Raw genomic sequence first — 17295 nt, forward strand, 5'->3', positions numbered from 1 at the left:
CACTAACCAGATTTATCACTATATGTTTCTCTCCACAGATGCTGCCTGATCTGCTTGTTTCAGATTTCCAGCATCTGCAGTATTTTGCTTTTGTTTATTATCACAAGAATAATGCCAGAACCTTGAGCATTTAACCCTCAAAGGCTGGGGCTGCTTTTCTCTAAAAGAGACAAGACTGAAGGGTAACCTGATGGAAGTCTGAAGGGGTTCAATAATCCAATAGGGATTTCATGAGAAACCTCTTTGCCTCTTATTACTATATTTCTAGGATCATTCATGTGGGGTTTAGCCACACTAACTTGTGAAAATTGCTCACTGCATTTTTATGACTATATTGCTGGGTTGTCATGTTGTGTCTAAACACACTAACGAGCAGAGATTCATCTTTACATTACCAATGTCAGACCTGTTGCATGTAGCCACACCAATGAGGCCTCATATTACCTTGGTCCATCCCACTGTGCCTAACCATACCTGTATTTGCAGCCGTACAGATTAAATTCCCCTCGCATTGTTGCTCCAATAGGTTTTTGCAGAGCCACATTAAGCTTGTGCAGTCTCTCATCTTCATTGGCATATTCAACGACAAGAACATATTGGCCTGGTTCAGGAAGCTTAATTCTAAACTGCAACTGAACCTGAGGAAATGACAACTGATGTTAGTGGAAAAAGCTCTAAACATTCTTTGTGCTTTTTTTTATTCATTTACAGGATGTGGGCTTCGCTGGCTAGGCCAGCATTTATCACCCATCCCTAATTTCCCTTGAGAAAATGATGGTGAGCTGCCTTTTTGAACCACTGCAGTCCATATTATGTAGGTGCACCCACAGTGCTGTTAGTGAGGGAGTTCGAGGATTTTGACCCAGCGACAGTGAAGGAACGGTGATATATTTCCAAGTCAGGATGATGAGTGACTTGGAGGGGAACTTCCAGGTGATGGTGTTCCCATGTACCTGCTGCCCTTGTCCTTCTAGATGGTAGTGGTCGTGGATTTGGAAGGTGCTGTCTAATTATTCTGTACATTGATACCCTACCTTCGAACACTTCTAATGCAGTGGTTTCTCTGGAGTCTCACTGTGGACATTTAGCAGTAAAATTTAGTTCCAAACAGGCTGATGGTACTCCATGACAATTAAATAACGTCTTCAATTTCTATCAGACCTAACAATAATTAGAAGAATGAATGGCTCAGACAATAAAAACAGATGGACACTGAGGAGACAAAGGAATTCCTGGGAATGGAACACACAAGTGAAGAAAGAAATTATAGCAGCTTTTTAAACTGCTGGCAAGAATCTGATGTGTTATTCCCATTATACATTTTGATATATCATCCAGATTAATTAACCTCATTTTATATGGTACAGCCTATGCTTACTGAGCAAAAAGAATGACCCAAAACTTCCTATCAGAACCTCTGTATACGATGCTGATCAGACCCACTTTACCCACCTCACTCTCTCGCCACACCCCACCCCCAGTCCCGGAATCAAAGTTGACATGGAGCTAACCCGCTCCATGCCAGCCCATCCCGTGGCCATAACATGCTGCGGGCAGGCTAAACAAGGCCCCTCTGGAGCTCCATTGGCTGGCAGCTCCATCAGTCTCGGCAGCGCCAAGAGCGTGTGAGTAGCTGCTGCCAGGACGGCAAGAATAAGATGACAAAGAAGGTCCATGTATCTCTGCAGCAGGTAAGTCCAGGGTCTAGGGCAGGTAGGGTCATGGCTGCTCAGGGAGGGGGACTGGGGTGAGGATGAGGGGCGGTGGTTGAGTTTAAGGCTGCGGGAAGGCAGGAAGAAAGGGGGAGCTTCCATCTTAGAGGGGCTGCCCCCAATCCACAAGGAGCATCCCTCAAAAGGTTGAAGCCCCCTCTACCTTCCCGTGCTTTAAAGGTTAGACTTAGAAAAAAATTGGGCTGTCCAGTCCTGCCTGGCTGCCCATGCCAAACGTTTTATCACGTGGGCAGCGTATTATCAGGGTCAAATGGCTTCCTAACAAGCCTAATTGACGCTTGATTACCATTTAAATATGGCAGGTGGGTTTCCATTTTCACCCCCTATTATGGGGGTGAGCTCAGGGATGGATGGGAAGGTGGTGGGATCGGACCCGCCCTACTTGCACCGCCCCCTCCACCCACCCCCCTCCCCCACCGACATTCCCCCCCGCGAGAAACACATCCAGCAGGGGCATGTAAAATGCAGTCCAATATATGAATGGATGAGTGTGTAGGTGTGTAAATGGGTATGTGGTTAAGGTAAGTGGGTAGGGTGCATGAGTCAGTAGATGGGTCAGGGGATAATCGGGTTGGGTTGGGAGGGGTTGTCAGGTCAGGAGCTAGTCAATCATGTTGGCGGCGAATTGGGTGGTGGGAGCTAGTCATATCGGGTCGGTGGATTCAGGGGGTTGGGGGGGAGGAGCCTGGGAGTCGGAGGGAGTCGGGGGTGTCAGGGGGTTAGGTCAGGGATTCAAGGGGATGTCAGTTGTATTGTTACACAGGAGTTAGGCTAGTATTTTTCTGTCTAACATTTCCTGGATAACTATCCAGGTAAGTTGGAACTATCCAGGTAACTCAGAATGGATGGCTTTTTCCAAGGGTCTTGGAGCAGGGGAATAGCCTAGCAGAAGTTCAAACTTACTAGGCAATTCCCACAGAGTCAGTGTGTCGGGACTTAGCACCATAGAAAATTTACAGCACGGAAGGAGGCCATTTGGCCCATCTTGTCCATGCCAGCCCAAGGACACCCAGGTGCCCTTTCTAATTCCACCTTCCTGCAACCAGCCCATAGCCCTGCAGCTTACAACATTTTAGGTGCAGATCTAGGTAATTTTTAAAAGCGTTTAAAGTTTATGCCTCAACCACCAACTTGGGCACCAAATTCCAGACACCCACTACCCTCTGTGTAAAAAAAAAAGTTCTTCATGTCCTCCCTACACCTTCTGCCACTTATCTTGAATCTATGTCCCCTGGTTCTAGAATTTTCCACCAAGGGAAACAATTTTACCCTGTCCACTCTACCTATTCCCCTCATAATTTTGTACACCTCAATCAAGTCAGCTCTCAGCCTTCTAAGGAAAATAACCCCACTCTATCTAATCTTTTCTCATAGCTACACTTTTCTAACCCTGGCAACATTCTTGTAAACCTCCTCTGCACTCTCTCAAGAGCTATTATGTCCATCCTGTAATGTGGTGACCAGGACTGCACACAATACTCCAGTTGTGGCCTCACCAGTGTTTTATATAATTCAACATTATATCCTTACTTTTATATTCTATACCTCTGCCAATGAAGGAGAGCATTCCATATGCCTTCTTTACAACCTTGTCTACTTGAACTGCTGCCTTCCGGGACCTGTGTAGTTGTACGCCAAGATCTCGCCCTTCATCTACCCCTCTTAGTATATTTCCATTTATTTTGTAATCCCTGTAACTGTTTGACCTCCCTAAATGTATGACCTCACACTTCTCTATGTTAAAATCCATCTGCCACTTTACCACCCACTCCACCAGCCCATCTATATCATTTTGGAGATTATGGCCATCCTCTACACTATCCACTACTCGGCCAATCTTTGTGTCATCTGCAAATTTCCCAATCGTGCCCCCCAGGTTCACGTCTAAATCGTCAATATATAACACAAACAGCAAGGGTCCCAACACTGAGCCCTGTGGAATACCACTTGAGTCAACTTTCCATTCGTAAGGGCATCCACCAACCATTGCCCTTTGTTTCCTGTTACAAAGCCAACCTTTTATCCAGTTTGCCACATTAACCTGAATCCCATGGGCTTTTACTTTCCTGACCAATCTGCCATGTGGGACCTTGTCAAATGCCTTGCTAAAATCCATGTACACAACATCCACTGCAATACCTTCATCAACCCTTCTTGTCACTTCCTCAAAGAATTCAATCAAATTTGTGAGGCAAGACCTTCCTTTAACAAATCCATGCTGACCATCCCTGACTAGTCCATGCCTTTCCACATGACAGTTAATCATATCTCTCAGGATTGATTTTACTAATTTGCTCACCACCGATGTAAGACTAACTGGTCTATAATTATTTGGCATTACCTTTGATCCCTTTTTAAACAATGGAACTACGTTTGCATTTCTCCAGTCCTCTGGTACCTCCCCTGTATCAAGTGAAGATTGGAAAATCATCCTCAGAGCATCTGCTATCTCCTCCCTGACTTCCTGCAGCAGCCTCGGAAACAATCCATCTGGCCCTGGTGATTTATCAACTTTCAAGGATTTCAATCCTTCGAGTACTTCCTCTCTCTTTGTGACTATCCCGTCTAATATCTCACAGTGTTCCTCCTGGACTACTATATCTCCATCCTCCCTTTGCTTTGTAAACACAAAGACAAAATATTCATTCAAAACTCTTCACACAACCTCTGCATCTACACACAAGTTTCCATCTTCATCTCTGATAGGTCCCACCTTTTCTTTAATTAACCTTTTAGCATTAGTGTATTGGTAAAACATCTTTGGGTTATCTTTAACTTTACTTGCTAATCTTTTTGTCATGCCCTCTCTTTGATTTCCTTATTTCCTTTTTTACTTCACCCCTACACTTCCTATAGTCGTCTAGGCTATCTGCAGTGCTTAGTTCTTTGTGCCTATTGTACGCTTTCTTTTTCTGTTTGATCTTCCCCTGTATTCCTCTAGACAACCAGGGAGGTCTAGATTTGGCAGTAGCACTCTTATTGTTGAAGGGAACATGTCAACTTTGTACAATTAGGATCTCGCTTTTTAGTGCTTACCACTGGTTTTCCACTGTTTTACCCTCCAGCAGTGCTGTCCAGTCCACCTTAGCCAAGTCCCTTTTCATTTCTGCAAAATTTGATTTCCCCCAGTTCAAGACTTTTACTTCTGCCTTATATCTGTCCTTTTCCAAGGTAATGCTAAATCTAACTGAATTGTGGTCACTGTCGCCAACTGTTATTTCACCCACTTGCCCTTCTTCGTTCCCCACGACTAGGTCTAAAATTGCATCTTCTCTCATTGTCACTAATTGGTTGAAAAAACTTCCATGGGGTCCCAAAACATACCTTGGGAGTATATCCGGTCTCCAGCAATACAAAGACGAAAAGATCTGGGCCTCATTCAAGTGAAACACTTTAGGACTATATTTTACGGATAAACTGCTCATATAGTATAGTACTGCATCAGATCATCCCATCTCCACAAAAATATTAGCAACATTTATGGAAGAAATGTTGACACTCAATTTTCTTTCAGCCCCAGAATTATTGCTTGTTATACTGCTGTGCTGAAATAATTATTTTTGGGAATTCTCCAAAACATCAATTAAACATTAATTGATTGATTCAACATCAATTGAAAACAAACTAAACAACAATTACACTCACTCATATAGCTTCTATCCCAGTGGAAGTCAGCAGTCTAAGTATTAGAGTGGATATTTTTAGGAAATAGAGATAGGTTAAGTAAGTTATATTTGTGGGTGTTATGAATCAGTTTTAGCTTTAAGGTTTAAGTTTGATTTATATTTCTGTATCGGTGTGTTAAGAAAGGTCAAACAGTTTTCACTTTAAAATGCTTGTATTTCTAATGAGGCGTTTTACAACTCCTAAACAGAAGGTAAACATACAAGGGTAGAAGAATTGGACTGTTGCCGAGCAACAGAGGGCCAGACAGGCAGGTCCCTCCCACTGATAAACACAGAAGAAAAGACAGCAGTTTGATTTGGAAGCTGTTGGAGTTCAGCTGGTTTGGAAGACAGCTGCCAAACAGAAGCCACTTTGACGCCTGAGTTGGTGAGAGAGAGTGCGTGGAAAACAGCTTGAATACATTGAAAGGAGAGTTCGAAACTCTGGAGGTGAACCCTTGCGGCAGGTGTCTGAGAGAAAATGTCAGTTTGGGAGAAGATTCCAAGGCGCAGTCTTGGAGAGTGGAGATTGGAAACCCTCACGTGAAGGATGGAGTTCAGTGAGACTGGTTGGTTCATGGTGAGACAAGCGTTTGGGAGCTGAGGAGAGATCCATAGCATCTTGTTGAAGTGGCATCTATCACTTGGTTTCAGAGTGTGGTGTGTCTGACCAAAGGGTGCTATAGGTTTACACTGACTGACTGTGTATTTACTGTGGACGTTTAAGTATAAGATAGCTTTTGTAACTTGGGTTATCTTTACAAATCTGTATATATCTGTAAAGGTACAGTTGTGGGTGAAGGAGTATTGTAATATAGTTAATCTTTTCTTGTTGAATAAATGCTTCATTCTTTTGTAAAAATGTTGATCAGCTGACTCCTGTGACTCTGTTCAGTAGCTACTCTCCAAGTATCTAAGCAAACAAATAAAAATGAGGATTTATCAAGCTGGGTTCCACTTTGGGATCAGGCTCATCTAGGGGTAACCTCAGCTGGGATTGTAACAATAGGGGTCAACATGACACAAGTTGTGAACAGTCTGGTTAAATCTCAGACGGCCACCAGAGAGCGGGATGGAGTAGGTTGGTCAGGAATGGAGTTTGCACCTTCCGTGAGCGGAGACAGCCAGACCTGTGAGGGAAACCACTACTTTGGCAACAGGTAGGTAGAGGCCAAGGCTCAGGGCCTTCACTCACCTTCCAGGAGCGGAAACAGCTGGACCTGCGAGGGACATCTCTACTCAGGCAGTGGATAAGTAGAGGGCAAGGCTTGGGGCCTTCACTCACCTTCCGGGAGTGGAGAAAGCTGGACCTGAGAGGGACATCTCTACACAGGCAGTGGGCTGAGTTTGGGGGAAAAAAATCCAGGTGTGACATCACAGGAAAACTAAGTTTATTGGTTGGTGAGAAGCTGCTGTTAGGGAGCGTGTTTAAATAGTTTAGAGCTAGAAAAATGTATCATTTATAAAGAAGTAGCTATTTGGATTTCAGTAAGGAATGCTAGCAATAGGAAAGTAAAGTTAAATCAAGTCAAAGCGAAATAAAGTAAACCAAAGTAAGATAAAGTTAGCGTAAGTGGAGTAAAGTTATAAATAGTTTATTCTACTCATTCTACTTACTGTAAGTGTAATCATTAGCTTTTAGAGTTACGGAATGGCAGGTCAGCTTGGCCAAGTGGAGTGTACATCCTGCAGTATGTGTGAAGTCGTGGACACACCAGCTGTATGACGTGTCACCAACTGCACAAGCTTGAGCTCCAGGTTTCGGATCTTGAGTGGTGGCTGGAGTCACAGTTGTGCATCCGTGAGGCAGAGGATTACATGGATAGCATGTTTAGGGATGTGGTCACATCACAGGTCAGAAGCATACAGCCAGAGAGGGAATGGGTGACTGCCAGGCAGTCTAAGAGAACCAGGCAGGAGTCCTTGCTTGCTAATCAGTTTTCTATTTTGGATGCTGATGAGTGCGATGGTTTCTCAGTGAAGTGCAGCCAGAGTCAAGCCTGTGGCATCATGGGTGGCTCAGCTGTACAGGGGTGCGGGAAGAAGAATGGAAGGGCAATGGCGGTAGGGGATCCATAGTCAGGGGATCGGACAGGCATTTCTGCGGCAGTAAATGTGACTCCAGGATGGTGTGTTGCCTCCCTGTGTGCCAGGGTCAAGGATGTCACAGAGTGGCTGCAGGACATCCTTCAGGGGGGAGGGGGATCAGCCAGAAGCCGTGGTCCACATTGGTACCAACGACATAGATAGGAAGAGGGATGAGGTCCTGAAGGCAGATTTCAGGGAGTTCAGAAGCAAATTAAAAAGCAGAACCTCAAGGGCAGTAATCTTAGGATCACTCCCAGTATCACGTACTAGTGAGCACAGGAATAGGAAGATTGATCGATTAAATACATGGCGGGAGAACTGGTGTCGGAAGGAGGGCATCAGATTTCTGAGGCATTGGGTCCGGTTCTAGGGCGTGGGACCTGTACAAGCTAGATGGATTACATTTTAACAGGACTGGGACTGATATACTCGCAGGAAGATTTGCTAGTGCTGTTGGGATGTGTTTAAACTAGCTTGTCCGGGGCAGGGGGGGGGGACCTGAGGGGTGGACCAAAATGGAAAAAAGTAAAATTGGTAACAGGAAGTAGTAGTGAGACTAGAAGGTAGGAGAAACCAAGCAGAGTACTGAGTATGCTTCGAATGTGGAATGATGCCAAAAAGACAAAGTTATGGGCACTCTACCTGAATGTGCGCAGCATTCACAATAAGGTAGATGATCTAAAGGCACAAATAGGGATAAAAGGGTATGATATAATTGCCATTACAGAAACATGGCTGTACGGTGATCAAGACCAGGAACTGAATATTCAAGGAAGAGTTTCAGATCGGAAGAACAATGGGGAGGATTTTTCCCTCGTTGCGTGGGCGCGACAGGAGCAGCTGTACAATGGTCCACCACCCGCGATCGGGCCCCAACCACGATTTCATGCTGGCTGTTCAATTAATGGGCCAGCCAGAGCGAATCATGCGCTGAAAGGTTCAGTGCTGCCTGGGTGGGGGGAGGGGAAGAGGGTGATGGCGAAATGCAGCGCATGCACGAGGGTGTGCCCAGTAAAAGCTGCCTGAAGGCATAGAGCTGCCTCAGGGAGCTGAAGGTTTGTAACATTAAAAGTAAATATTTTAAAATTTAAGGTAAACATGTCCCTTTGTGTGACTCTGTCATATGAGCAGAGACATGTTAAAAATGAGATTTAAAATCCCACCCGTGGATGAGGTTTCCTCAAAAACCCAAAGGTGGCTTGGCCTTCTCACCCACCTGCCAACCGTAAGGCTGGATGGAAAGGGAAAAATTCACTTTGGGCAGAATTCTCCCGTTGGCGTGCAGGGGCGAGACCCACACACCAACTCATAAAAAGATCGGCGGGGACGTCGGGCAAGCTTCCTGATGTCACTGCACCATCATGATATTTTGGTGGGTGGGCGTGCGACAATCTCCCATTCATGCCCACTATTAAATGGGCCACTTAAAGCCCCTGAGGCACCAATTGATGGCGATTTGTCGGGGCCCATCTGATCTTCAGGTCGTCACACGGGTGAGACGGGCAGGCGGGTAGGATACATTTGTATAAACCTCATCCACGGGTGGGATAAGAGGGCTCAGTGGGGTCGCAAGTTTGCTCTGTCAAATATTTAATTTGGGAAGTAACTGATGCTTGCCTGTGAGCTAAAATACTTCAAAACACATACCAGCTGCTTGGACCAGATCTGTTGAAGGGTCATTAGGACTCGAAACGTCAACTCTTTTCTTCTCTGCCGATGCTGCCAGACCTGCTGAGTTTTTCCAGGTAATTCTGTTTTTGTTTTGTATTTCCAGCATCCGCAGTTTTTTGTTTTTATCTCAACCTTCAGGTCAGCACTCTGCAGTGAAGAATCGTTTTGGGACCTGCAAGTTTCAGAAAGCCTTCCCTTAGCCTGGGAATGGGAATTGAACTCTCCACTGGGGGCAACTCCTCTGAGGAGGAAGGGAGGGCTAGAAGGGGGAGAAGGCCAGGAGTACACATGCAGCCTCCAGGGGAGCCACCTTTGGGAGGAGAGGCGCAGGCACAAGAGCTGCAGGGCCAAGGGGTAGTCCAAGGCGGAAGGGGCCGCAGATGATGCCATTATCCTGCTGCCAGGGTATGCAGGCGGCAAAGCAGCTACCTCAATATGTCTGAGGTGCAGTGCCGAAGAAGGCTCCGGGAGACAGTTAACAATATCTGTCAGATGGTTGGGCCTGAGATCTCTGTAAACTGTGTAGGTGGACACCCCGTGCCAGTGGCTCTAAAGGTCACAGCTGCCCTCAACTTTATGCCTCTGGCTCTTTCCAGGGGTCGGTGGGTGATCTTTGCAGTGCCTCCCAGTCAGCTGTCCACACTTGTGTCAAACAGGCTACAGACACTCTGTTCAGGCGTGCATTGACCTTCATCTACTACCGTTGTGACCAGGCAAGCCAGATGCATAAGCCAGTGGCTTCGCAGCCATTGCTGCCTTCCCCTGCGTCCAGTGTGCAATAGACTGTACACACGTGGCCATCAAGGTGCCAGCGGGTGAGCCCGGTGCCTTCGTCAACAGGAAGGGCTTCCACTCCATGAACGTGCAGATAGTGTGTGATCACAGGATGCTGATTCTACAAGTCTGTGCAAGGTACCCAGGCAGCTCCCACGACACCTACATCCTCAGACACTCCCAGGTGCCGGGGCTCTTCAGTGCTCCAGCCCGGCTGGATGGATGGCTGCTGGGTGACAAAGGCTATCCCCTCAGAAGGTGGCTCATGACACCTCTCCCCATCCAAGAACAGAAGCTGAGCAGCGGTACAATAGGAGCCACGGCTCCACAAGGGCTGTGGTGGAGAGAACCATTGGCCTTCTCAAAATGCGCTTCCGATGCCTGGACCGCTCAGGGGAGGCATTCCAGTATCCCCCAGATCATGTGTCGCTGATAGTGGTTGCACGCTGCACTCTCCACAATCTTGCACTGGAAAGGGGGGATGCTGTGGGTGAAGAAGATGTCGACGCTGTGGATGCAGCTGCACACGATGAGTCCAGCAGTGAGTCCGAGGATGAGGACACACTGCTGAGGAGGTAGACGCTGACCCGGGCATACTCCAGGGAGGCAGGGACACCTAGGAGGCTTTAATCCACTGAATCTTCAGCTAGCACACCGCATATGGACCTCCTGCACAAGCCTGGGCTGCAGGCTCCATACTCAATTCCTGAGTGCTGAGTCTGCCTGGATGGGAACAATAACTAAGGTCCTCATTAATAAAGCTGAATGTCACACGAATCACTCATAACATTATTGGTAACCATCCACCTGCAGAAGAAAAGAGGTACCCTCAGCCATGGTGACATGTCTGAATTTAATGGTATAACAAAAGGAACTTAAGAAAACAGAATGACAAAGGTGTTAAACATCACACCAACTCATAAACACCACATTGCGGGCCAACACAAAAGCAACAATGATAAACCCGTGGTGTGCATGAGGTGCCTTATGTTTACGCTTTCGGGTGCTAGGTCTTGGTGCTGCCCCCTTGCTGGGCCTGGCACCTGAGACAGACTGCTCACTGTCTTGTCCTGTTGGCCTCGATGATCTTGATGGGCGTCCTCTGGCCCGTGGAGCCTGTGCTGGCCCTGCCTGGAAGGAGGCTGCCAGTTCCACAGCTGGCATCTCCCCAGTCACCACAGCCTCATTGGATGCAACGGTCACTGGCAGAGGGGCGGAGGAGCTGCCGCCCTCATCTGGAGCAGCCTGAGAGGCGCCCGCAGAGATGACTGGCAGCTGCTGCACCGACGTGAGTTCCCTCTGGACCTCCCTGCTCAGCGTGGATGGATGGACACCGAGCTGGGAAACCTGGTGCCCAGATCATCTCCCACACCGGCACTGACCGGCTGAGGTCAATGTTGATGTGAGGGCTTGCTGGTCTGAGCGCACCCCAGGAAGCCCTGTTTGGTCTATTGGAGGATCCTCTCCATGAGATTTGCCACTCCCTCCATGGAGTTCACATGGCGCTTGGACATGAGGCTCATTGCATCGGCGATCATCCGCGTAGACTCCTCCACCACGGACACCAAGCCGAGCATAGCCTCATGTATCTCCTCTAGATGCTCCCGCACACCTGGCTGCATTTCCTGTGCTTGCTGCATCAGTGACGACTCCAGAGGCACATCAACAGGCACCGACTGAGCATGTGCCTGGTCCCCTGCAGTCCTTCGACTGCTGGCGCCATGGGCACTCTCTGCCTCTGCCAGCTCCTTCAGTGACTGTGAAGTGCCCTCACTGCTGTGCCCCAGGACACTAGCTGATGATCTAATTCCCGCTGAGGTGCTAGTATCTGCGTTGGTGCCTGCCTGGCAGAGATGGTGTGATGCTGGTGAGTCCGAGACTTCAGGGCCCTCAGTTGTGAGAGGGGGCCTCTGCTGCTCCTCCTCCCGGCCCTGCTCTGCTGATGCAGAAAGGAAGAACAAGGACATTTGATTAGTTAATATGGAGATGTGCATAATGTCAATGTGCATTTATGTCCCCCGGATCATTATGCGCTCATCCTTCCATAAGCGATGGTCAAGCCATGTTGCAAACTTCAATCACTGAACATTCAGCACTGCCATGGCTGTTGGGAGAACAATGGTGACCTCAGTGCTGGGCAAACATACCTGCCCGTGGCAGCCCAGCCTCACCGACACCGTTGGACCCTGGCGCATCTCCAGACCTAGGGCTTCCTGCTCGAACCGGGTAAGCATCACCACCTGGGCCGACCCTCCGCCAGTCCTCATCTGCCTGGTGGCATTATGTGCATTCCTCTCCTGAAAAGGAGAGAAGAGCATTGATTAGTGCTAATTGTATATGGACTCTCTTCGCGGCCGGCCCACCCCAACCAGAGTGGGACATTGCAGGGCTCCAGTGCCTCCTCACCCCGAACACTGATACAAAGTTGCCAGGCCTGTCCACCACCTTGGCCAAATGCTGTCTACATCGCTTGTGGCACCACACGGCCTAACCTTCCATAGCAAGGAGGCGCAAGCACATGGAGCGCAGAGGGCAGCAAATCGATCGGCGCCACGCCACCTTGAAACTCCCCTCCCAGAATGTCATCACCCTGACTTTGACATGTTCTGGAGTTCCAGCACTGCACCTTGGTACAGCTCCTCCAGGTTGCCCCCAAAACCATAATGTTGGTCTCAGTGTATCACATGCTGTGGGGGCAGAACCTGTCTTTCCACCACCCTCTCAGGGTGACCTAGGCGCCAAGAGGGAAAGCCTACCTGCTGGGTTAAGTGACCAATGCCAACATGGTACTCACCCTTCCTGAGCTCAACAGGTCATTGAAGAGCTTGCGACATTGGATCCAGGTGCATCGCACCACATCGTGGGAGCTCACCACCTCCGCAACCTCCTCCCAGGCACATTTGGTTATCTGGGGGGTGCCTCCTCCTCCCGTCCTGGGTTACGAGGGCCTCCTGCCGTGCTACCACCTCCTCGAGGAGGGCAACAAGGCAATCATCCAAAAAATGAGGGGCACACTGGCCCCCCCCCCCGCTCTACCCTTCTGCCTGGCCTGCTCACCAGCAGCCATGTTTGACAGCCTTTGAAAGGCTGCAGCAGCTTTTTCAAACAGGCCGCTGGGTCGCCATTGGACCCGGTGGTCATTGCAGACCTGCCGCTGCCTGCCCACTCCCGCTGTCCTCGGGAGCCACGATTCATGCTGGGTGGGCCTTAATTAGCCTGCCCGTGTAATATGCTGGCGCGGACCTGAGCTTGGGCCTAACAGCCCTCTTAATTGTCGGCGGGTGCGCTGCCAACTCCCGCGTGCGCCCGTCGACTGAAATATCACGTGAGTGCGTGATGACGTCGGGATGCTCACCTGATGTAGTCACACACAATTTTACGCTCGTGTATGTTGGCCGTGCACTCGCATGCTGAACTGAAAATCCAGCCCAATGTGTGGAACCTGTTTGGCTGGGGCCTAGAAACAGCAAAGGGCAGCAGACATTGGTTGGAGTTGTTCATAGGCCACCAAACAGTAGTAGTAATGTGGGGCATGGTATTAATCAGGAAATGACAGAAGAATGTAGCATGAGCAATATGGTAATCACGGGTGACTTCAATCTGCATATAGACTGGGTAAGCCAACTGAGCAGTAATGCTGTGGAAGATGAGTTTCTGGAGTGTGTTAGAGATGGTTTTCTAGAGCAGTATGTTGAGGAGCCGACTAGAGGACAGTCTATTTTAGATCTAGTATTATGTAATGAAGAAAGACCTATTAATAATCTTGTTGTAAAAGAACCTTTAGGGATGAGTGACCACAATATGGTCGAATTTTACTTTATGTTTAAAAGTGAAGTAGTTCATTCTGAAACAAGGGTGTTAAAGTCAAATAAAGGAAATTATGAAGGCATGATGGGCAAATTGGCTGAGGTAGATTGGGAAAATACATTAAAAGGTATGACGGTACATAGGCAATAGATAGTCTTCAAAAAACTATTACATAGCTTACAGCACCTATACATTCCTTCAAGGCACAAAAATGCAAAAGCGTTGCTGACGAAGGAATCTAGCAAAAACATAAAAACAGGCTGTAAAAGCTTCTTTAGGTATATAAAAAGGAAGTGGTTGGCTAAGACAAATGTGGGTCCATTACAGGCATGGATTCACAATGGGGAATAGAGAAATGGCAGAAAAGCTAAATGATTACTTTGTGTCTGTTTTCACTGAGGAAGATACAGGAAATCTCCCAGATTTAGAGATCCAAGGGACTAGGAAGAATGAGGAGTTGATGGAAATTAGTGTAAGTAAGAAGGTTGTATTGGAGAAATTAATGAGACTGAAAGTTGATTAAGTCCCCGGGACCTGATATTCTGCATTCCAGAGTGTTGATAGGGGTTGCTATATAGATAGTGGATGTATTGATGATCATTTCCAAAATTCTGTAGATTCTGGAATAGTTCCTAAAGATTGGGAGGTATCAAATGTCACCCCACTTAAGAAGGGAGGGAGAGAGAAAACAGGGAACTACAGACCTATTAGCCTGACATCAGTAGTAGGGAAAATGCTAGAATCTATTATAAAGGATGTGATAAATGAACACTTGGATAATCATGATCTGATTGGACTTAATCAGCATGGATTTGTGAATGGGAAATCATGTTTGATGAACTTGTTGGAGTTTTTTGAGGATGTTACTGACAAAATTGATAAAGGAGAGTCGATGGACGTAGTATATTTGATTTTCAGAAGGCTTTTGATAAAGTCCCCCACAGGAGGTTTATTAGCAAAATAAAAGCACATGCTTGGATTAAGAATTGGTTAATAGGCAGAAAACAGAGAGTAGGAATAAATGGGGCATTCTTGCATTGACAGGCAGTGGGGTACTGCAAGGATCAGTACTCGGGCCCCAGCTGTTCACATTATATATCAATGATTTGGATGTGCAGACCAAATGTAATATTTCCAAGTTCGGGGATGATACAAAGCTAGGCAGGAATGGGTGTTGTGAAGAAGATGTAAAGCAGCAACAGAAGGATTAGGACAGACTTAGTGAGTGCGTAAGAATGTGGCAGATGGAATATAATGTGGAAAAATGTGAGGTTATCCACTTTGGTAGAAGGAACAGATGTGCAGAGTATTTCCTAAATGGTAAGAGATCAGAAAGTGTGAATGTACAAAGGGACCTGGGTGTCCTTGTCCATAAGTCACTGAAAGCTAACATGCAGGTACAGTAAGTGATTAGGAAGGCTAATGGAATGTTAGCCTTTATCACAAGAGGATTTGAGTACAGGAGTAGTGAAGTCTTGCTTCAATTGTATAGGAGTTTGCTTAGACCGCACCTGGAGTACTGTGTGCAGTTTTTGTCCCCTTACCTCAAAGGATATTATTGCCATAGAGGGAGTGCAATGAAGGTTCACCAGGCTTGTTCTGGGGATGGCGGGACTGTCTTATGAAGAGAGAATGGGAAAACTGGGCCTGTATTCTCTAGAGTTTCGAAGAATGAGAGGTGATCTCATTGAAACCTACAAAATACTTAAAGGAATAGACAGGGTAAATGCCGGTAAGGTGTTTCCCCTGATTGGGGAGTCTGGATCCAGGGGACACAATTTCAAAATAAAGGGGAAGCCACTTAGGACCAAGATGAAGAGAAATTTCTTTACTCAGAGGATTGTGAATCCTTGGAATTCTCTACCCCAGAGGGCCATGGAAGCTCAGTCATTGAGTATGTTTAAGGTAGAGGTTGATGGATAAAGGGTTATGGGAATAATGTGGGTAAAAGGCATTGACGTGTTCGATCAGCCATGCTCGTATTGAATGGCAGAGCAGGTTCGACGGGCTGAATGGCCTTCTCATGTTCCTGTTTAGTTATAATTCCTCTAGCGCCTCTCCTGTGGGGAGATGATGGTGTAGTCACTGGACTAGTAATCCAGAGACCCAGGTTAATGCTCTGAGGAACCGGGTTCGAATCCCACCATGGCAGATGGTTGAATTTAAATTCAATAAAAATCGGGAATTAAAAGTCTAATGATGACCATGAAACCACTGGTTCACTAATGTCCTTCCTTTAGGGAAGAGAATTTGCTGTCCTTACCTGGTCTGGCCTCCATGTGACTCCAGACCCACAGCAATGTGGTTAAACGCCCTTTCAACAAGGGCAATTTGGGATTGGCAATAAATGCTGGCCTAGCCAGTGACGCCCACATCCCATGAATGAATAAAAATAAGCAGAAGCCAAATGCAATGGGCTGAATTTTGCTGTTGGTGAGCAGGGTTGGGGCCCGCTCACCGATGCGCAAAAAGACACCATCATCCCGCCCTATTTAAGTCTTCAGGAAGGCGGGGGCACAGCCAAATCAGCTGGGGGCCAGCCGACCTGTCAATGGCCAATTCAGGCCATTGACAGGATCAGTTAAACAATTAAAGGACCTGCCCATCCAATCTTAAGCCTGGTGGGCAGGCCAGGAGCCCCGGCGGGCAATAGACAAAACAGGAAACCTCATCCACCGGCGGGATGAGGTTTCATGTCGGAATTTAAAAAGTTCAATAAAGTTTTAGTGAAATTTATGAACATGGCCCATCTCATGTGACTGAGGGGGACATGTTAAGGATGTTTTCTTCTCTATTTTCACTGTTTTTACAACTGTCAGCGATCTCCCTGAGGCTGTACTTAGCCTCAGGGAGATGAGCGCATGCACGAAAGAACACACTCTCGCTTTTGGGGAATCCCCTCTCCCACCCACCAGGGAGCTCATAGTGCTTCCCACCAGGCGTCACGTTGGGCGGGCCTTAATTGGCCCACCCACTTAAAATGGCGGTGGGGCCCGGGCTTCTCCGGCGGGTATCGGCTCCCCACCCACCAGAGATTGGGTGGGGCCCACCCGCCCGGTAGGCAGAAAATTCTGCCCGATGTTTTTGCAATATTTAATTGGAAGAAATTTCTGCTCATCCAATACTGAATATTGGACATGCAACATAACGATTCAAAGTAAGATTTAGTGATGTGGAGCTGAGTGTTGTTAGTGTGCATGTGGAATCTAATGTGCTTTTGGATGGTGTCACTGAGGGGAAGTATGCCAATAAGAAATAGGATAGATTCTTGACAGAAATCAGAGGTAATTGTATGGAGATAAGAACAGAAACAATTCAGTGCAACTGGACTACAGAGGAAAGAAATTGGAGGAGGTTGGCGTGGTTAACCCTGTCGGACAGGTCAAAAAGGATGAAGTGGGGTTGCCTGCTGTGGTCACATGGTGTAGTTTGTGACTTTGATAAGGGCTATTCCACTGCTGTGGCCGGGGCAGAAACCTTATTAGGGAGGCTCAGGTGAGACATTGCAGGTGTTACTAATATAAATTTTATAAGATTGTGATGTTTTGGGACTGTCT

At 47.3% G+C, this 17295-nt stretch overlaps 1 protein-coding gene across 1 annotated transcript in view; it reads right to left on the reverse strand.

The window, feature by feature from the left end:
* The window catches only part of LOC121279009 (laminin subunit alpha-3-like), a 509546-nt gene that overhangs the window by 200070 nt on the left and 292181 nt on the right, over window positions 1–17295 (reverse strand). The window contains exon 26 of the mRNA XM_041189741.1: window positions 475–638. Coding sequence (XP_041045675.1) covers window positions 475–638 — 164 coding nt within the window. The remainder of the gene's footprint in view (window positions 1–474; window positions 639–17295) is intronic.

The sequence above is a fragment of the Carcharodon carcharias genome, chromosome 6, assembly GCF_017639515.1.
Source record: "Carcharodon carcharias isolate sCarCar2 chromosome 6, sCarCar2.pri, whole genome shotgun sequence".
Lineage (NCBI taxonomy): Eukaryota > Metazoa > Chordata > Chondrichthyes > Lamniformes > Lamnidae > Carcharodon > Carcharodon carcharias.